This window comes from Mixophyes fleayi, chromosome 6 (genome assembly GCF_038048845.1).
Source record: "Mixophyes fleayi isolate aMixFle1 chromosome 6, aMixFle1.hap1, whole genome shotgun sequence".
In the NCBI taxonomy this organism is placed as follows: Eukaryota; Metazoa; Chordata; class Amphibia; order Anura; family Limnodynastidae; genus Mixophyes; species Mixophyes fleayi.
In genome coordinates this window covers 213928800-213952340 of record NC_134407.1, presented here as the reverse complement: position 1 = coordinate 213952340, position 23541 = coordinate 213928800, and the positions used below count along the sequence as shown (strand labels likewise).

Here is a 23541-nt window from a genome sequence, read left to right as displayed (position 1 = left end):
GCTGAACAGCCTGTGGTTAGTATGTCATTATGGCAGGGGGACCCCTGCCGCATGTCCCCCTGCTATAGTGCCAACCACCCCGGTTGGTTTGCCTAGTGCTGGTTGCTTGAAATTGGGGGGACCCCACACAAATTTTTCCCCAAATTTCATGCAGCCAGACTAGGGTTAATAATAATTTATTTTTTTTAACATTTATCTATATTTAAACTTTTGACAGCTGCCAGGACCTCCGGCTGTATAGGCAGGCAGTGTAACAGTGATGTGTTTACTAATCCCGTAGCTTGGAAGCAGCATGTTTTATCTAGTGATTTTTATAGCAAACTCAGTACAGTTTGCTTAATCGCAGCTTCATACATTTGGAGACTTGTATAACTAGAGTGGCAAACAGTCGTGACTTCAATCTCTAGCAATTTTTGAATCTTCCCCATCTCTTCATTTTTCCACCGCCCTGATAGAGGAAACTTAGGAGGGACAAGATAAATACAAAAAGATAAACAACGAACAATTACTACAGATTCTAAAATCGTACAAAGAAGTTGTGTTCAACATGGCCAAAATATATAAGAGGTACGCTGCAGGAGGTACAGCACCCATATTTACAGCCGCTTTTAAAAAATTGACGACTTCATCACCAGTTGATCAATCTCGCTCTTCAAGTCTTCTCTCCGTTGGACATAGACATAGACCATACAGTTCAGACGGCTATAACTAACCTAGCACATGACATTAGACTTACTTTTTAGGAAGAACTTAAGAAAGCTATTGTCGAATTCAAATCAGAAATAGCAGCTCTTGGCACTAGAACAGACGCTCTTGAATCAAAAACTGATGAAAACGAATGAAATTTGTCGTGCTCAGGCGACCTTTGAGCGAGAACTAGCACTGCTTCGTACTGAGATGGATTCTGTGAAAGAGAAACAAGAAGACCAAGAGAATAGGTCATGGTGAAATAATCTGAGTAATCGTCACATACCAGAGTCTGTGACCAATTCTTCTCTGCCTGACTCTGCCGGCTTCTTTAAGCATCTGCAGACATAGACATTCTGATGGATCGTGCATACCGATCCCTTAGAGCTAAACCAGCCGCTGACCAGGGGCCGCGAGACATCATAGTGCGCCTTCATTATTATCAAACAAAAGAAAAACTGCTTAATGTAACTAGATCTGTAGACATGATCGATTTTCAAGATATGCAACTTCAGATATTTCAAGATTTGGCCCCCTCCACTATCTAGAAATGTAGAGATCTCCAGCCAGTGAAAAGAATACTTCAACATAACTTCCGTTACTGTTGGGGATTTCCATTTCAACTACAAATGTTCACAGGAAATTCTGTCCTCTATGCCAAACCCTTAGACCAAGGACAAGACGTTCTCTCTATGCTCGATATTCTTCTGAAAGCTGCATTGTCCATAGACCGTACCAATTCCTTGAGACTCTCAAGAGATGTTGCACCTCCTCCTGATTGGACAACCGTGGAACGCCGACATGCAAGAATACCCACTGTACCAGACTGATTGGAAGACTTCGATGGCTCCTTAAAATATCCATATTCTTTTGTGCACTCAGGTTCCCACATACTGCGAACCTAATGTGCTTTGTTGCTGAGGTTTTTGTCATTCTGTTTATGTCGTTGTCTCAATGGGTTTTTTTTTGCCTTACCACTGACAACTATCAGTCATATTAACTTCAATTACACATTCTCTGCTCAATATCGCTCACATATTATATTCACTTGCAAGAGAAAGAATGTAAGAAAATTATGGTATATCCGGCAACCTTACAATGGACATGGTTTGACGCTATATGTTTCTTAATATGTTGATGTTACAATTTATGTACTATATAACTGTTCGCATTTCCAAGACTTAAATCCCCCCATTTTTTTTCTTACCTCCCTGTATTTCCTCCCCTTTTGCTTAGGGCCTCTCCTCCCTCATTTCTCCCCCCGATACATCACTTTTCGATCTCTGAAGTCGTCCTCTCCATCAGGTACAGACGGCCTAACTCCCCAATATTACAAAAAATTTGCTAAGCATCTGACCCCTCACGACAGAATTTTTTAATAAAATCTTGACTGGTTCCTTTTTGATGAGGCGACAACCTTGGCCACTATCGTTGTCATACCAATACCAGACAGATATCCTACTTCCTGCTCTAATTACTGACCTGTCATACGCCGGGCCCGCATGCGGGTCCCAGAGCACTTACCTGCTCCACGCAGGCAGCTTCCCCGTCGTTAAGCGCCGCAATCCTGTGATTGCGCCCGCCATCTTGTTTTCTTGCTATGCACAGCCCCCATTTTATTACCTCCCTGTCTCTCCTGATTGGCCCTTCTCCTCCCCAATGTATATAAGGGACCTGACAAAGCAGTCAGCTGCCTGTTCTTTGTGCTCATACCTGTGTAGGTGCACGATGTGGCTCCTGTGCTCCTCTGCGCTGTGCTGTTCAATGTCACCTCCTCGTGCTCAGCCTGTTGTCCAGTGATACCCTCTCTGCAGTACATCTTTTTTATTTGGCTCAAATCTCTGTTCCAGTGACTCTTTGCTGTGCTGTTTAGTGTCACCTCTTCCTGTTCTGCCTGTTGCCCAGTGATACCCTCTGCAGTACATCTCTGCTATTTGGCTCAACTCGCTGTTCCAGTAACTCATTGCTGGATTCTCTCCACTGCCTGTTACCTGTGCTCTAGTCTCCAAGTGGGCCTCAACTAGTACTCACCCAGAGGGCTGCGACCTGCGGGGCATTGGTCACAAAGTCCATACCTTCTTGCGGGGCTCCCTGGCAAAAACAACCTGCCCCATTAGACTTCGCGCCTTTGAGTAGTGTCAATCTAGACACTCCCGGGAGAACCAAAGTTCTCATCTGTGCATTGTGACAAGACCTATCGCATTACTATATGTGGACCAGGTCCGATTTATACCAGGCCGTCAAGCCCTAGACAACACCACACATGATGTTGATCTCATACACTCTATTCATGCCGGTAAACTACCGTCACTGATCATGGTGCTTGATGCTAAAAAAGCCTTTGATCGTATTTCATGGACCTTCATGTCTAGAGTCTTGTGGTCAATGGGCTTTACTGGTAAATGTTTAGATGGTATATTAGCCTTATACCAATCTCATAAAGCAGCGGTAGTGGCCAACTGAGTCGCATCTTCTCCCTTCTCAATTTCTAAAGGAACATGGCAAGGATGCCCCCTTTCACCTTTAATTTTTGCACTTCTAATTGAGCCATTAGCCGCAAAAATACGCTCCAATACTGCCATCTATGGAATTAAAGTAGGGAAATACGATTATAAAATATCTTTATATGTGTCACAATCTGCCTCCGGCTGCTCTGCAGCATCCTCCATGTGGATGCTGCTTGTCTCCTGCAGCTCCTGTCTGCCAAGAATTATGTTGGACTTTTGCCTTCATATGTATCCAGCCTGCAGTATCACTGTTCCACCAAAGGGGCCACTGTGGTTCTTGGACTGTTCTACTACCTGCTTAAGCTTGTTACTCCGGCATGATTAGCACCTGTCCCTGGCCTGTAAAGACTGCCTTCCCCCAGCAGTCCTTGCCAGTTCATCTGTTGCCATACTCTCTACTGGTTTTCCTGTTATCCTTGATTGATTTCCACGTATTGACCTCCATTTTGGCACCGCTTCCTGTGACCCCTGACTCGGCATTGTTGTGACTTCGCACCCGCTTGTCCCAGGTATCATGGTGGACCATCTGCTTTTGATCCCTGGCTTGTTTGACTCTTCTGTGTCACTGTGTCTGCAGTATATTGCACCCCAAGCAATCTAGCATCTACAGTCGGTAGCAGCTATCCAGCTTTCTGGCTCCCGTGTCTGCAGTTGTTACACTTCGTATCTGATCCAGTCTCCTGGCTGTCTGCCTATCTGTGCCTCATGTCTGCTGAGTCCCTGCTGACTTGCACTTACCGCTTTACCATTTATTGCATCCTGAAATCTGTGTAACCTGTGTTTAATAAAAACAACTTTGTTCCACTTACGCTCTCTCAGTGGTCTTCATATTGGGAATCCTGACAATACGCTGATGACGTCCTCCTGACTATCGGATTCTTCTGCTTCTTTGCCCCCCCCCTACTTACAGATATCAATACTTATAGCCATATTTCAGGATACAAAATAAATCCTCAAAAGACTGAAAAATCTTGATTTTTACCTTATGGATGGGATTAGATCATCCCTTACCCCCCCCCCCCCCTGTTGAATACAATATTTAAACTCTCTCTGAAAACCCATCTCTTTATTAGAGCTTACCCTACTCTTCCTATATTTCCCACACCAATGCACCCTTCTCCCAATGTCCCAATCTCCACTTCTCCCTCCTGGTTCAGCTGTGCCCTCTTCCAATTAGATAGTAAGCTCACAAAACTTTTGTCCATGACTGTGTTTGTACTTGTTTTTTTACATGATACAGAAGTTAAAAAAAAAAGCAAAAAACAAAAACTGCAGTACATTATAACAGACAGTACAGTAATCCAGTAGGACATATATAAAATACAAAATTCAAAGCTCAAAACACCTTAGAAGAGAAACTTAATGACAAAACTTAAGAAGGAAAGCTATAAAACAAGAAAATATAACAATTACAATAGTACAGAAGATCTCACCTTCATATCCCGAAACCTTCAAATATGCAAAGAGAATTCATAAGAGAGAATATGAGACTCACGTGTTGTGGCAAGTGGAGCATTTTACTGGATAGCGGGCATCGAAGAATGGTAGGAGTACCAGGAGTCCCACACTTTGTTAAAGTGTGAGATTTTGTCATTAAGGAGTCTGGTGATATATTCCATTGTGGCCACATACCAGACCCGAGAAACTGTGGAGACACAGAGGACGGGGGGAATTCCAGTCTTTAGCTATCTGCATACACGTAACGGCACAGACATGTTGTACCAATTTATGTGTTTAGTAAGGGATTTCTCTGGGGAGCACAGCAGCATGACCATTGGATCCGGAATTACCACTAGACACTTTTTGAAGACACACTTAGTAAAGAAACCACCAGGGTCATAGTGTATGTCACTGAAGGAAAGAAATTGGCAGGACAGGCTGTACCAGGTGGGATAGTGGGGGAAGAAGAAAAAACCATTATGAACACCCTTACCATATTACAATGGAATCAGACATAACAGTGTTAACAACGGATGTTAAGAGATTGCTACAGAGCTGTTTACCTCCTTATTGGCCAGTGTTTTTCCCTATGTCACCACACCAAATTTTTATTTGGCTGTCTGCCCAAGTGAATTATAGATAGTCTAGACTTTATTTTGCCATCATATTAGAATAAATATGTTCAAGCATGTCAGGAGCATTGACGGTCTGGGATTTGCAATTAAATATTGAGGGTGCAATGTACCCTGCCCTTCACATGTATCTCTTAAAACATGAATGTCTCTCTCATGTGACCAGGAAGAAAAAGAAGGGGAGATGTAGAAGCCTCCCATGGCCAAAATGCAAAACAGAAGGTCAACAGTATCACGGCCGGCCAGATATTACATAAGAGAAGCTGCAGTGGAGAGGTCTGTTCTGATGCTGACTGTACTCAAAAAGGACCGGGAGATATCAGTTGCTATATCTGCCAAAAGGGAAGGATGGGACCCATTAAAGAAGTAGCTACACTTAGAAATGGACAGGCCACAATTCAGACCGTCATGTCTCACTCCATTAAGGAAGCTGCAGTGGAAATCTCTGTTTCGAGTAAGGAAATAGAATGACACAAATCTATGCAAGAACTACACAGGTAAAAGAGCCTTCTCCACCCATGGGCTTCCCTAGTTCTGCCATCCTTCTGAAATGTCGCCGGTACTCCTGACGATTCGGAAGGCATTTGTAGTTTATAAGACAGTAGGAGGGGAAAGCAAGCAGCCTTTGTCTTGCAAGACAAAGATTCCCATGTAGCTTCCCAATGGGAGACTACTGCCATTTACAAGCGTTGGAGCAATACAGTGATTAGTGAGGGAAGGTATAGACTGAGGGAGACAGTTCCAAATCTGAGTACATTGCTTGCTTCTGCCAGGCACAGCAGATAAGAGCAGTGCATCATATAGTATCCTGAGCATCACTACATACAAAGAGCCATTGTGGGAACAGGTACCTTTATGGTTTAGGAAACAAAACAGACTCTGTAAACACCACCTGAATGGTAGGTTTTCCAGAAAAGTACAAATTGCAGATGAATGGGACGCCTCTATTAGTGAAAAAATGGTGAGATGAATACAAAAAGAAGGCTTCACTCTATGCAGAGAAACAGTGATGGATGAATCAATTGGTCTGAATTTCAGTGATTTCCCAAATTGATTTCTGAATTGTTGTAGTTTTACTTAATTATTTAGTGTCCTGGAATATCAGAAAATCAGGCTAATCACAGTGCATGAAATACAAAGCAGCCAATCAACAAGGAACAAACAAATGTTACATGTCTATAGTATTATTAATGGAGATCCCAGCCCCTCTAGCACTCATCCATCCTGAATTGTTCTAGAGAAAACGTCTGTAAATGTTGCTATTTCCTTGTGATGTGATCTGTTATTAGTGGCCTCTGAATATTCTAATCTTCATCATCACTTCTCTTCTGTTTATGTTACAGTTTACTTAGTTATCCCTATAGTGACTCAAAAACTATTGGCGTCCACTAGGTTTGTGTACGTGTTTTGCATGCACAGTAAAAGAAGTTGCACTTGCGGCCCCTATGCCTGAAGAGGCAGATAAGAGGTGTGCAAGTACAACTGAAGTAGAGTAAGGATATGCACATAGCAGTGTGGCACAACCCCTGGAGAAGTGGCCTATTCTGAGTAGGCTGCATCTCCAAATACACCTATTAACAGACTGATATATTGCGGGTACTCGACCCCTGATGTCCTAAAGTTGATTTGTATCCACCAAAAACATGGTGACATTTGAACCAGATGGCTGCTTTGCTGGCAGTAATAACAAAGCCTGAAGACATCGGGTTGCACCTTTAAGGGATACCCCAAAGACTGGCTTTATATCAGTCAGTGTAATGTATTTTTTTCCTTTTACGTTATATTATAGTGTTACAGTGTGATTTTTTTAAACCCTTTCCTAAAATTGCTACAGCTCTGTTGATGTATTTTGTTAAATAAACTTATACTTTGTATTTAAATATTTACTTGGGTGTGAAAATATTTTCCCATGTCCACGTTATTGGGGTGGGTGAGAGTCTGGAAGACACCCCAGTAACCGCTGATGGTGTGGGAGCCATTGCTGGTCAACACAGTCAATCAGTATAGGCAAATAGCCTGTAGGTGCCCCTGTATTGTGACAAAAACAAAATTAATAAATATCCACCAATACCCTTATTGGTATTTGTATTACATGTCTAAACCCATAGGGAACTTCTTCTTTCCAATCCATAGGGAACTTCTTATTTTAAAAAAAAATTTCCAAAGCCATTTTCTTCTCATTAGCCCACATGCATCATCTTCTCTTTAGTCTTCAAATAATCCTTGGAAAGAAAATAAAAGCCACTTAGTACACAGATAGACTTACTCTGCAAGGAGCCGTAACACACATGGCATGCCTGGTAGCACCTGTGTGTATATCAGGCCAGCCCAAGCAGCACTGCCAGCAAAGGAACAGCGACCAGGGAGGGAAACCATGGAGCAGGAGCCTCTAAAGTAAGAGGGTAGCGGTGTAGAAGGTCTCCAGGTGTGAATCCCCTTTACAGGAGCTGCCGCATCCTCCCTGCACTGAGCGAGAAGATCGTCCTCTGGAGCTGAGCTGGAGAAATCTGTGCCCCATATTCCCAGAGGGGGCTGTCCATGGATGGCTGCGGGCACCACTTGTCACCTCTGTACTGCGGGATGGAGAACACACTCACCCCTAAGAGAGCGGAAGTCTCCACTGTGTTACAGAGGAGTAGCCTGGCTGTATAAGCATGGCGGTAATCCAGGATAGAACCGTATAGATATTATATATTCTTAGTATAAGGTATATGGGCTGTATAAGCATGGCGGTAATCCAGGATAGAACCGTATAGATATTATATATTCTTAGTATAAGGTATCTGGGCTGTATAAGCATGGCGGTAATCCAGGATAGAACCGTATAGATATTATATATTATTAGTATAAGGTATCTGGGCTGTATAAGCATGGCGGTAATCCAGGATAGAACCGTATAGACATTATATATTATTAGTATAAGGTATCTGGGCTGTATAAGTATTACAGTAATGTGGGATATAACAGTAAAGGTAATATATATTATTAGTATAAGGTATCAGGGCTGTATAAGTATAACAGTAATGTGGGATATAACAGTATAGATAATATATATTATTAGTATAAGGTATCTGGCCTGTATAAGTATTACAGTAATGTGGGATATAACAGTATAGATAATATATATTATTAGTATAAGGTATTTGGGCTGTAGAGATATGCTGGTAATGTCAGTATAAAGCTGTGCAGTATAATATGATGTCAGTACTCCCTGCACCACATCTGTGAGGCTATATATTATATTATATATTATATTAGAAAACACATTTTAAGAATAAAACAAACCACTCCGTGAAACCACGCCCACTGGCTAGCATAGACACGCCCCGTTTAAACAGCTGACTTCCTCAGACGATGAGGCCGCTCTGTCTCCAGTTATACACAGCGGCGGCCATTTTGTCAAAGCCTTTGGAGCTCATAACACGACAGGGACAAGGCACAGACCGGAAGTACTTCCGGGTGAGAAGTGAGTGAGATAAAGCGGAGACCTCACGTTTATGTGTCTGGCAGCAGGTAATGATATTTATTATTACAGTACAGGTGGAGCAGACTCTGGTGCCGTGTTATTATTATACAGTGGGAGCAGACTCTGTTGCCGTGTTATTATTATACAGGTGGAGCGGACTCTGGTGCCATGTTATTATTATACAGGTGGAGCAGACTCTGGTGCTGTGTTATTATTATACAGGTGGAGCAGACTCTGGTGCCGTGTTATTATTATACAGGTGGAGCAGACTCCCGTGTTGTGTTATTATTATACAGGGGGAGCAGACTCTGGTGCTGTGTTATTATTATACAGGGGGAGCAGACTCTGGTGCCGTGTTATTATTATACAGGGGGAGCAGACTCTGGTGCCGTGTTATTATTATACAGGTGGAGCAGACTCTGGTGCCATGGTATTATTATACAGGTGGAGCAGACTCTGGTGCCGTGTTATTATTATACAGGTGGAGCGGACTCTGGTGCCATGTTATTATTATACAGGTGGAGCAGACTCTGGTGCCGTGTTATTATACAGGTGGAGCAGACTCTAGTGCCGTGTTATTATACAGGGGGAGCAGACTCTGGTGCTGTGTTATTATTATACAGGCGGAGCAGACTCTGGTGCTGTGTTATTATTATACAGGCGGAGCAGACTCTGGTGCTGTGTTATTATTATACAGGTGGAGCAGACTCTGGTGCCATGTTATTATTATACAGGTGGAGCAGATTCTGGTGCCGTGTTATTATTATACAGGTGGAGCAGACTCTGGTGCCGTGTTATTAGTATACAGGTGGAGCAGACTGTGGTGCCGTGCTATTATTATACAGGTGGAGCAGACTGTGGTGCCGTGTTATTATTATACAGGGGGAGCAGACTCTGGTGCCGTGTTATTATTATACAGGTAGAGCAGATTCTGGTGCCGTGTTATTATTATACAGGTGGAGCAGACTGGTGCCGTGTTATTATTATACAGGTGGAGCAGACTGTGGTGCCGTGTTATTATTATACAGGTGGAGCAGACTGTGGTGCCGTGTTATTATTATACGGGTGGAGCAGACTCTGGTGCCGTGTTATTATTATACAGGTGGAGCGGACTCTGTGCCATGTTATTATACAGGTGGAGCAGACTGTGGTGCCGTGTTATTATTATACAGGTGGAGCAGACTGTGGTGCCGTGTTATTATTATACGGGTGGAGCAGACTCTGGTGCCGTGTTATTATTATACAGGTGGAGCAGACTCTGGTGCTGTGTTATTATTATACAGGGGGAGCAGACTCTGGTGCCGTGTTATTAATATACAGGTGGAGCAGACTCTGGTGCCGTGTTATTATTATGCAGGTAGAGCAGACTCTGGTGCCGTGTTATTATACAGGTGGAGTAGACTCTGGTGCCGTGTTATTATTATACAGGTGGAGCAGACTCTGGTGCCGTGTTATTATTATACAGGTGGAGCAGACTCTGGTGCCACATTATTATTATACAGGTGGAGCAGACTCTGGTGCCGTGTTATTATTAGACATGTGGAGCAGACTCTGGTGCCGTGTTATTATTATACAGGTGGAGCAGACTCTGGTGCCGTGTTATTATTATACAGGTGGAGCAGACTCTGGTGTTGTGTTATTAATATACAGGTGGAGCAGACTCTGGTGACCTGGGTAACGGTCACTATGTGATGTGTCCTCTATGTAAGCCCCTGTAGAGATTTTAGTAATGAATCATTTCTATTTGTTGGGTGAAGGGTCTCCAGACATCTCCCATGTTATCTGTACTCATGGAGGGTATTATATGTTATAGTATTTAATATATTCCTTCTCTGTCATTGTCCTGCATGTATACATTCACATTTTATATAATTTCCCGGAGGGCTGTTCTGCTGCCTGACAGGATATATATATATATATATATATATATATATATATATATATATATATATATATATATATATTATTCCTTCCCTCTTACTATCCTCTTCTTCCATAACATACACACTGTGGCATAAATTCTATACTTTACATATATTTTATGTTGAAAATGTAATGCTGTAATATGTGTGGTGTGACAAGAAAGTAAATCCTGTTAATATCAGTCTATCATACACATTGTACAGAACATTCAGCACATACCCATCTTAATAATAAGACCGCATAATGCGTCTGTATAATGACTGGTATAACTGCATATAGCTTCATATAAATGAGCCTCTTACTTCTATTTCTGTATCAATGCCCTTACCTACTTTTTCTTTATTTCTAATCTATCTACAAGGCAGAGTCTATGTTACCTGACTGTCACAAGGAGGATGGACACTGACAGGAGTCACGTGAATGAGAATATTTTAAACATCACCCTGGAAATCATCTACCTGCTGACTGGAGAGGTGAGGGATTGTGGGAATGTCACAATTATATCACTATTATCTCTATTGATAAAACATGAACCTGACTAGAGAAGTGAGGGATTCTGGGTAATGTCACAGTGACATCACTACATCTGTGAGCAGCAGAGGAAGTAACTAGATCAGGGCACAGTAACAGTAGAATACAGTGAGGACTTGTGATGATTAGTGGTGAGAGGAGAACTGGGGGACTGTAGGACTGATATTATCTTAGTGCAACAATGCTGGGTTGTGTCATCATAGTTTTACTTTTTGCAGCAAACTTCCCAAAGGTTTATCTGTGGATAATCCTCAAGCAAAATCTCCCAGGATGACTTATATAGTAGATTAGAGGTGCTACGTTCCAATGAACACTCACACACATTCAACGTTCATGCTCTTCTTCTGGTCATAATATGTAATGTAACACACCCTCTGAAACCAAAGAGCACCCAGTGGTCACCCAAAAGACGTAGGTATTTTAAGGAACCTGTCTCTGTGTGTCTGACACTATCCTCTTTCACGAGTGCACCCAGCTGATATCACTTTTCCTTTAGTCACTTCTTGTATTGAAGACCCTACTTTCGTTTTTTTTTAATTTAACAATTTTTTTTCATTTTCAGACATAGAACAACAACATACAAAGGAAAAAACCCACAAAAAATTGCAATAAAATTTTCCGTTTTCATCGCTGACACAGTTCAATTTAAATATCAAATATATAATATTCTAACAGATAATAAAAAAAATACCAAACTATGTGCTTTCACGTGATTCGAAGTAAAAGTGGAAAATATATTGTAATCTATCCGGAGAGCATACACTGTATAATCAGACCGGAAAACATAGGTGCACAATTTCAACTACACTGCACATGTCACTATTTATACATATAATATATTTAGATTTTAACCTAACAATGCCTCCTGTGAATTTTAATTATTTCTACTAAACACACATATATATATATAATTTCACCTATTTAATACTATATAATATATATATATATTTTATTATTATCATTTATTTGTTAGGCGCCACAAGGTATCCGCAGCGCCGCACACAGTACTAACAGTAGACTATACAGGGTGAAACCATACAGAACAATGAACAAAAATTACCAATACTTCAGAAACTCCGGCCAGTCATATGCAGTAAAGACGGAGCAGAAGAACAGGTATGGAGACAGGAGGGGAGGGGGCCCTGCTCATACGAGCTTACATCTTAAGGGAGGGTAAACAGACCAGGCACAAGAGGAGCCAGTTGAGGCAAGAGGACAGAAGGGAGGACGAGCTAAAGGGAGGAGATGGGGGTTAAGTAGATGGTTGGTAGGCTTTGAGGAAGAGGTGAGTTTTGAGTGCACGTTTGAAGGAGCACAGAGTAGGAGAGAGACGGATAGAACGAGGAAGGTCGTTCCAGAGAAGGGGGGCTGCATATATATATTTATTAGTGGCACTAGGACCACTTTGCTACATAGTAATAGAGGAAAGACTGGTAGTTTCCCTGAGAATCTGCAGGCTGAGGATGCAGATAGGGTTAACTCTGTCCACTGTCACACACACAGCACAGGAATACAAGTGGAGCACCTGGGTCTAATCGGTTAAGGAATCGGCTAGTGCAATGCTTTGACAGGAAGCTTAAATAGGTGGGTTTGAGCTGTGGGTGGAAGACTGGTGCCAACAAGTGTCCAGTGACCAGTTAGGGAACTAACTGTAATAGCCAGCATTAGGGCTATGGGACTTTGTAAATATTTTGAATATATTCGGTGTGATTGCTGATGACACTGCAGAGGATGAATTATCATCCATCCTGACTAGATAATAAACAGCAAAGTGGTTCACCAGCCACCTATACCTTATTTCTTCATGTGTCATATTGTTCACACCCTGTTGTAGAATTGACCAGGATTATCCAATATTTAGTAGTAGGAATCGTAGGATTAACCTAAACCTCGCTATGCACACTTTAGCCAACATATACAAATTGTATATACAGTTGCGTCGGTCTGTTTACCCTTTAACCCAAGCTCGAACAAACAGGTGGCCGGTGACCAACGAATAGAGATGTCAATAGCAGTTTTTAGAATACTTTTAAAAATCTTACTGCAATATATTTGTATCTGAGGATATTCCCAGATAAGATGCCAAAAGGTACAATCCTCAAAATGGCACTTGGGACAGTTAGGAGCCACTTCAGGGTGATATTTTACTATACGCCTTGTGGTCATGTACGCCCTATGCAATATAAACACTTTGTTGAAACCGTATAGAATTCGTGGAGTATTGAGGGCTGTTCAAAACCACATTCCAATCCCAACCTGATAAAGGACCTATATCCATCTCCCAGTTATTTATTATTATTATTATTTAGTGTTCATCCAGATCACCAAGCGTTAATGCTGATAGAAGATAGGAATATACATATGAAATGAATCCCTTATAACCTCTAGATGTTATCTGTTTTCTAAGAGGAGCTACTACAAGGTTCGATGGCACCGTAGCAGATGCCTTAATTGAAGATATGAAAAGAACATATTTTGGGGTATATTATACTGTTTAGAAAGTATTTCAAATGATTTAAAAGTAGTTATATCATATACTTGACCAATGTTTTCCACTCTGGGCCAGCGTTATTTGGCGCCAACACCAACTGTAATAGGGATTTAGCGGCTCTCTTTATCTAGTAGCAGGCATAGATGCAGTTAACAATGATAACACAGCACACTAGGGGATCCATGTAGACAGTGCTATCGAGTCATTCCCAGTGCCAATCTGAAAGACATGTCGATATACTATACAGAACAATGATCTATTATCGTTACTAGAGATATATATTCAATTTCTCTCACGGCTGTCTACAAAGGTCTCTAAGCCTGTCTTCAATAGAGACCACGTCAGTTTAGGTGTTAATCATATTCGTGCAGCTGTGTTCGTCTATTGTAACTCAGCTAACTGTCTCTGAGCATACAGGGTTACTTTTCAAATAAGCACACAGCATGCCTGATATAAAAAGCAAAAGTCTCGATGCTAGTTGATTTTATCGGCACAGTGACCAGCTCTCCCCATTCCAATTAACCCTAATTGAATGACAATTGCGCATTACAATAGAGCTTTCACTTCTATATAGCAAACGCGCAGAGTCACTTTCTAAGGAAGCATACGGTCTGCCTATTATAAAAAGCAAGAGTCTCTATGCTAATTGATATTATCGGCATAAGTGATCAACACTTTCTACTCTACTTAACCCTGATTAAATCACAATTGATCATTGCAACGGAGCATTTACTCCGATACAGCAAACGGGCTGGCTTTGATTCAGCTTTATAATGAGAAAATAACACACTATTGAGACAGGTTATAGAAGTTTCTTTCATTGTCAATCCGCATGACATGCCAGTATACCGTTTAATATAAAGATACAGTCTTGCAATAAGGTATATATATCAGTTCACGGCTGTCCACGGAGGTTTCCCTAGCCTGTGTAACATAGGGATCATATGTATTCTCTTGCTAACGATGTCTGTTTATTTACATCTGGATGCACAAGCGTCTAGCGCTTCCCACTCCAATCAATTTTGATCAAATCACCGATGCTCATTACTACAGAGCTTCCGTATTACAGAACTAACGGGCTGATACACTAGCGATTCGTTTTTACCCTTTCCACATATATGTAGAGCTTGTCCCCTTCATCAAGGCTCTCACTGTCATGTAGAAAGTAATTGCAATGTGGTTAGGCAAACCTATTTAAGAAATCGGGACTGTGTGGGGGTCGCACTGATCGTTTAGAATAAACAGCTGCAGTTTCTCTGCCAAAGACCAGTATCTACATAAGCGATTGTCCCCCGATTCAGTTCCTCCCTATTTAACCACTATCATACAGTATAAGAGAGCGCTTACTGTCATCGGGCAAATGTGTTCAGATATCATGGAGCTCTCAACTACAGCCTCATACTGAAGGCGTCCGAACACAGAGGGCTCCTACTATTGAAGGAAGGTGTTCCTTTCATCACACAAACGTATTGTACACACCTCTCTTTCTCCGCTGCCTGCTCAATATACAATTTATCTGGGGTGACAGAAATATGTAACAGTGCATATACCACAAAAGACATAGTTCTCATGCACTGTCAAACTGTTCTGTCTGAATAATCAACCACCAGTTTAGATAACTGATCGCTGCATAGAATTTTTTCAGACATTTTTCTGAGCATATATAACAATTCCTACTTATAACAGATCCCTACCAGTTGGTGTTTTCATTGTTTTTACTACACGTGTGTATGTGTGTGTGTGTATACTTGTATTTTTTTTAACATATTTCACCTTTGTTTTCCGGGAGGATATAATTATTAATCAGTTACAAATAAAAGTTATATTTTAATCCACATAAGGAGTGCTGACAAGTCCTTCTATTATGACCCTCTGTTCATAATTTTGTTGTTGCTAAATATATCAGGACTAGCACCCCCGCATACCATATATTGAAGATTCATATCTTGTCATACACTGTATGCGGTTGTTTTTCTCCCCTTATCCCTATGCAGAGCATTTCTCTTTTGAACTAAACATATTTAACAATCTAGGCCCATAGAAGAAAGAATGTTTTTTTTATAAAGCTCTACTGGTATCCCATCCACTCCAGGAGCCTTCCCATTAGGAAATGACATTAGAGCTGCATTGATTTCTTCAAGAGTAAATGGGAAGTATAAATATTCCCTGCTATCAGATGAAAGTATAGGAAAGGAAACCTAATCTAAATACTCCCTCAAGGTGTCTAGATCATAATAAGCTTGAAACTTATAAACCGTGATATAATAGTCATAAACACTTCTACAATGTTTATCCCCTTTATCATCTATTATTACTGGGACCGCTGTTTCGGTCTTCTCTGCTTGTGCCAAATAAGCCAGGAAACTACTATTTCTATCCCTCCTGTGCATATTGTACATGTTTAGAATATTGGAGTTTACATCTAGATTTATCGAAGATATAATCAATCTGTTCCTTCTGTCCCTGTTGCCACGCCCTCCTAGTGATTTCAGATTTAGCATTTATATATTTCAACTCTGAAGATTTGCAATTGCTCTCAAGCTCCCGCTCTCTACGCACAGAAGATTGTTCTATGTCCACCACTTTAGCTATCAAAGTACCCCCGTAGAAATGCTTTAAATGCATCCCAAACCACTGCCGACTGGACATTGTCCACAAAGAACCCTTCCCATTGGATCACTAAATCTTCTCCTTCCCATCATAGAAAGTCAAAAGGGATTCAATTTCTAAAAGGATTGATCTGTAATAATAGAAAATTCAACAGATAAGAAGAGAAGGGAATGATCGATACTCCACCAAGGAACAGTTCAGAAGTGCCATTTCTATTCTAGAAAATACATTGTATGACGCAGAAAAGCAAGGAAATTGTCCAAATCCGGGTGGCGTATACGCCAGAAATCTACCAAACCTAATTCATCTACCAGTGCAGAAAAAGCTGAAACCAACTGAGCACTAACATTTTGCTGTTCCCGCCATCTATTCACATTTCTATTTATTACATTATTAATATCACCTAATTGGTATTTCCGGGAACATTGCTATAAATTCACCACCTTTCTTTAATACTTCACTAAAATATGGTGGGGGTATATATAAATTGGCAGGACAAGCAAAGGGGATCAGTTAAAAATAGCTTTTAAAAAAAAACATACCTCCCCAAAGCATCTATTTGAATTTTTTCTAACATAAATGTAAGCCTCTTATGAACAAGCTCTGAAACCCCATGAGTATTATTTGTATATGGGGCGTGGTAACCTCAACACACCCACGGCTGTTTTAAATAATTAATTCTCTCACCCAACAAATGTGTTTCCAAAATACAAATTATATCAGGATTCATTTTCCTAATTTGGTGCATAACCAGAGAGCATTTTATATTATTGTTTAGGCCTCTTGTGTTCCAGGACAAAAATTTCAGCTCCTTACTAGATAAACTAGACAAATACCTCTTGACATGTTTATAGCTTGTTAACAGAACCTGCAAGTGCCCAACCAACATAAACATCATCCATATTACATGTAATATCCTTTACAAATCACTAGTCGCACCCATATTTAAACTGTATATCTGCTATATCAAGAAATCAAAGAAACGCCCAATAACCCTTACCACTAAACTAAAACCCCCTCCCTGTATACTCAACCTAAAACTAAAGTATACCTCTAAGCACTGACTGAGCTAAGGTAGAGACTCTCAGCTGACCAGTCCCCGGCCATCAACCAGGAATTCACCGAAAAGGGCAATCACCCAGAGATATTGTCCATTGAACAGCAAATAAGAGTACTTGACTTAGCAAAATATTAAATAAAAAAATTGAGAGGCTAATGAAACCTACTAAGTTGGCCTTAAATCCATGGTCTCTCCAGTCAAAAATATTACATTGCGGATTAACAAAACAGTACACTGTGGCTAAGTGGTTAGCACTTCTGCCTCACAGCACTGGGGTCGTGAGTTCAATTCCCGACCATGGCCTTATCTGTGTGGAGTTTGTATGTTCTCCCCGTGTTTGCGTGGGTTTCCTCCAGGTGCTCAGGTTTCCTCCCACACTCCAAAAACATACTGGTAGTTTAATTGGCTCTATCAAAATTGACCCTTGTCTCTCTCTCTCTCTCTGTCTGTCTGTGCTTATATGTTAGGTAATTTAGACTGTAAGCTCCAATGGGGCAGGGACTGATATGAATGAGTTCTCTGTACAGCGCTGCGGAATCAGTGGCGCTATATAAATAAATGCTGATGATGATTTATCATATAAGAGACATTAACATTTCACGCAACCTTATAACCCCATACTCTTCATAATAATTCTGACATATATCAAACGGAATAAAAAACAACAAACCTTGAGCACGCCAATCTAGAAACTAATCTAGAAACAATGAATGAGGGTTCAGTCCCTGTCGTATCCTCGTTCAAGGGTGCCAGACCTCGTAAAACAGAGAACAGCAATAATAATACAGGAGAGGGTGCACCAGGAAAAGTGACCCCAATATCAAAAATATACACGGGATGGCGGACCATGGTTGATAAACGAAATTGGTTTATTATGACAAAAATAGTAATATATATAATCCCAACATCATAAAGAAGAACATGAAAAAAGAAAAAAAACCACAACATATGTATATAAATATATATATATATATATATATATATATATATATATATATATATATGTATATACACACATATGCATTTTTTTTTATTTTTTTTTATAATATTTATCTTTATTGAAGTTTTTAAGGCAGTTTCAACAGAGATTCACAAGAACAGATAAGTGGGTAACAAAACCACCTCATTAATACAAAATGTCATAATAACACATTCAAATAAATGTTATAATAGAAGAAGAAGAAAGAGAGAAAAAGGAAAAGACAGAGACGGGGATAGGTAAGGGGGGGGGGGGCAATGTTTCCTAGTACAGATTATGTAAATAAACAATTCAAGTCCTAGCAAGGAGAGTAGGTGAGAGAACTGGTTTGTTTAAATGATTAAATTTATCGGAGTCCTGGAATTCGAGCCATGTGCTCCAAATGGAGTAATATTCAGTAACTTTATCAGCAGTTGAAAGTAAAAGCTCATCCATAACTCTATAAAACTCCAATCTCTGGAACCACTCCCGGATGGTTGGGGGGTTAGGAGATCTCCAATGGGTCACATATGCTTTTAATATAAAATTGAGGAAATTATTAAGTCTTTAGATAGTATGGAAAGACAAAGTGTGTGGCCAGTACACATTGATATAATGTTCTAAAGTCTTGGGCACATAAGGACAACAGATAACTTGCTTAATGATCCAAAAGATTCTTAAATAAGCGGTGAATAAGAAGAAGTCTCACCCAATCTCCTAAACACCTGATGTCTGTGTTAGTGTGCACATCCACAGGAGGCAATTCCGACACTGTGTATCCCAAATACTCCGGTCTTAATGTTGAAGAAAAAAGACATCCGAGCTGTTGGGCAATGATTCCCCTATAGAATTCTAACAGCTAAGTGATTGTCTTCTGACAGCTGAGTATGTTAATCTCGATCTGGAGTGCTTTTACTCGTATGGGTGATGAGTAAATTGCTGTGTCCGCTTATAAAGAGTCCAATAGTGACCAGTATCGGTTGGTATAAACAATCTGCTAATCCGAGTATACTGTCTGTAAAAGGATTTCCTCCTTTTATGGTTTTTAATCTCCTTAATATTCTGGCAAATGTATGTATGACCATTTAATACCGTTATATATGACTATTAACATCAACCAACTCCTTGCAAAGGTATTTCTAAATTAACCTAAGAAATATAATTCTTATATTCCCTTAAATCCACAGGCTTCAAGAATAACCACAGCAAGATATAACTTCATTTAAAGTGTGTTGTATTATATTATAAAACAACAAACAGCGTAACAATATATTACACAAATTATAGATTTTGGTGCCATATATTACACCAATTGCCAGTAATATAAATATATAAGCAAGTGTGTGTGTGTTTTGACTAACTATTGTCATTGTGTGTGTGTGTGTGTGTGTAAGTGTATGTGTGTGAATGTATTGTGTGTGTTGCATGGGGAGGAGGGGGGAAGACCCATCTGATCTGGGGGGAGAGAAACCAAACAGACACAATCCATTCATTTCACATATTCCATTCAAAGTCCAACAACCATTTTAACACCTGGTATTTCAACCACAAGAGTTTCTAGATGGCAGCCATATTATAGGCTTGCCAGAAACTAGATTCATTTTCTCCACTGTCTGAAACTCAGCCTGCTCTGAACACATGGCACTTCACTCCTCTGCAATATCATCATCATCATCATTTATTTATATAGCGCCAACATATTCCGTTTCGCTTTATGGTTGCAATATGAACCACACCAACATTTCCAGCCATAAACTACACTATTTCAGAGATTCAGAGCTACAAACTGCCCTTCAAACCAACAATCTAATAAAACCATCCAATCACTTACTATGCATCTAAATCCTCAGCAGCATAGCAGACTTTCCAATACCATTTACATGGTTTATCCACGAAACAAAAACTATGCACAACCATTTTCATACAATTACACTATTTCCAAACAAAACTCCATTACAGCATTAAACCAACACAGAACTATGTATAACACCAATGCTTCCATGACCAAAACCTAACCAACACAAGCTACAAAACACTTCCAATCACATTTACCATCTGTATGTACATTCTCATGTACTCTACACATATGCATCCAGATTCAAACTCCATCTTCCATTCAACAACACATTACAACATTTATAACATTTATGTATACAGACTCGCTCACTTTTCATTCATTCCATTCAAACTCCCATCATTCATACTAGTCGGGGCCGTTGTAGGCCACGAGGTTACTCACTTCTCTGCATGTCCAGCTAGGAGCTCTGTCTGCATGACTGACCAGGCTAGCAGCAGCTCATCAAAAGGACGTTTCCTTTTACAGGAACCCGGCTACAGTCTTTCATATGTTAATTTGACCAACTACTCCAAAACGTGTTTCTCTGGTATTTAAAAGCCATAGGTCCAGGTGGGGGGAGGATTTTTATGTGCACAGTCACTTCCTAATTCAATTATAAAATGAAACATAAATAATAGATTATTTATGTACTCTTCATTACTTTCATATCCATTAAATAGTCCTGATGCGTTTCGTCAGCTTAGAGGCTGACTTTTTCAAAGATAGTAAGCTGACAATGCTTTCAGTCCTTTAAATCTCTATTTTGATGTAGATTGGAGAGTAGTTTCTTGGTGATTAGAAACTGTTGAGAATGATTAGAGGTTTGTTATGGGTTTTAATGCTCAGTTCCGCATTAACATAAATCCCGGTGTTTATAGTATTTTATAATTTATATATATATATATATCGAATCAGAAAAAACATTCCCACAAACAATTTTCCATTAACAAACTTTTGTGTACATCACTTGCTTGTAAACAATATTGAAATCAAATTTCTCATATATATTCGCCAAAATTTAAAAAAATGGAGAATAAATAAAAATGTAAATATTCCAAAAAAAATAATAAAGAAAACTAATTATTGAATATAAAATTATAATGATCAACCTGACTGACCCGGGTATCAAACCCCAGCTCATATGTTACTAAAGATGTATCTGATCTTATTGAGCCATAGCTTTTTCTTTCTGTAGTGCATTGAAAAATTATATATAAAGTATAAAAAGGGAAGAAGAACAAAAACATAAATAAAAGAAAAATAAATCTAAAGACTGAATAGTTTCCTCAGATTGTTGTTCTTTCTGCTTTTCTATACTACTACATCCATTTTATATTCAAAGCATATGTGTATATATATGTTGGGTTTTGGTTTTTTCCATGTTTTTTATGATGTTGGAATTTTATAAATTATAATTTTTTTCTTAATAAACCAATTTCCTTTATCAAACAAAGTCCGCCATCCCGTGTATATTTTTGATATTGGGGTCACTTTCCCTGGTGCACCCTATCCTGTTGTAGTATTATATATCAAAGGGAACCAGCATCTAAAAAAAAATTATGGAGATCCTTCTTACATGCTCCCTGTGACATTTGAGCATGAGCTCAGATACTTGCTCATGATGTCAGGCACTGTTGTATTTAAACACACTCAGACTATTCTCTGTTGTTTAAACAAAAGGCTAGTGTTTGTTGTTCTCCAACATTAATATCTGACTTTCTGAGAGAATTTATTCATGTGTGGTTACGTCTGTATATTGGCCATAATTGGAGGGTCTATGAACCGATGAAGGGGGTCTACTCTTTATGCCAAATCTTTCTCTCTTTAATACACAGGATTACACAGTAGTGAAGAAGAAATCTGGTGAGTGTGTGACACCCAGTAGCCGCCCCCGTGTGTCAGGGGGATTGAGCAGGACCCAGATCCCCATCACGGAGCCTCCACCTCACTCACTGATACATGAGAGAAACAATGACCAGAGGATTCTAGAACTCACCAACAAGATCATTCAGCTGCTGACTGGAGAGGTGACTGCTGGGAATGGGACATTATACAGTAACACCAGGGATGTGTCTGGGTGATGACTGTATCATTGTGTGTGTCAGGTTCCTATAAGGTGTCAGGATGTCACTTTCTATTTCTCTATGCAGGAGAGGGAGTATTTAGAAAGACACAAGGGTCTGTACAAGGACGCGATGATGGAGAATCACCAGCCCCTCACATCACTGGGTAAAAGGAGACTTTAATTCATTGTAAATGAGAGAGAGCAATTATGATGACCTCCTATATACATATCATCTGACAATCACTTATAAACAATGTATTCTGTCATTGTATGTGTCCTACAGTTGGATCCAGCAACAGAAATACCCCAGAGAGATGTCCCCGTCTTCTTTATTCTCAGGACTGTATAGAGGAAAATCACAGTATCCCACAGGAGTATCAGGTAATTGGGTGTCTGGTAAAATAAATGAGGGTCTCACCAAATAGAAAATGACACTAAACTGTTACCTGTATATAAGCTGTGTGGATCCTATATACTGATATTCTTTTATTTAATCTCGGTTCATTAAATTTGACATTATTAAATATGTTTATTGTTTAGAGGGTTATATATGGTGTATATCTGACTGAATCTAAAGTTGAAGTTGTAGAGGTAGATAATGAGCGTGTAAAACCCTGGTTCCAAAACCTTGAAAAGTCTGTGCAGGGTTTGGCACGTGTGTCTTTCTCACTGGAGAGGTTGATGAAGACTTCGTCAGGCAACAAGTCTCGTAAGAGTCAGGGACGCGCCCAGTTCCATTTCCTAGAAGTTTCCGAATCTGAACTTTCCTCTCAGGAGGAGTTTGAGATTCCTGGACACTCAAAGTATGAGGACCTGACAGGATGGAGGGATTATTACTCCCAACAGACAAAGAATTGAGGAACTTGTCCTCCGTCAAGCCCTCAATGTTCAGAATGTTCTTGAAGTTTCCTTTTTAAAAAGAAAAAGGTAGAGAATGTTTGTTTCTCCGCAGTTGAACAAACTTTTATGTGAGACTTGACAGAACTAAATGGGAAGTTTCAGATTCTGCTCTGGTTCACCTACCTCTTCTAAGAAACAGATTTGGTATATTGAGAGATTCCACTAAGAGTAGATGCCGCCATTGTCCGTCTTGAAAAATTGACTGCTGCTTCCTTAAAGGACAGCACGGACATGAAATGTGAAGAGATTGTGAAATCCATCTTTGTGGCAGCAGATACTTTGCTGAGACCCTTTCTTACGGCCACTTAGGTAATCAAAGTGATTGAAAAGTGTGCTGAGCAGATCAGGACATACAATCAGGGACAATCAGATTTGCTACCCTTAGCAGAGTATGTAAAGGAAACATCAGAATATTTAGGAGATGCAATGAATGA

General features: G+C 40.0%; 2 protein-coding genes across 3 annotated transcripts in view; both read left to right on the top strand.

Moving 5' to 3' along the window:
- Positions 1–23541, top strand: part of LOC142159775 (uncharacterized) — a 274567-nt gene that overhangs the window by 131182 nt on the left and 119844 nt on the right. For both annotated transcript variants that reach the window (XM_075214461.1, XM_075214462.1), the window contains exon 7: positions 22491–22588. In XM_075214461.1, the coding sequence (XP_075070562.1) occupies positions 22491–22588 (98 nt within the window). The remainder of the gene's footprint in view (positions 1–22490; positions 22589–23541) is intronic.
- Positions 1–23541, top strand: part of LOC142159902 (uncharacterized) — a 65057-nt gene that overhangs the window by 23575 nt on the left and 17941 nt on the right. The gene's annotated exons all lie outside the window — the stretch shown is intronic.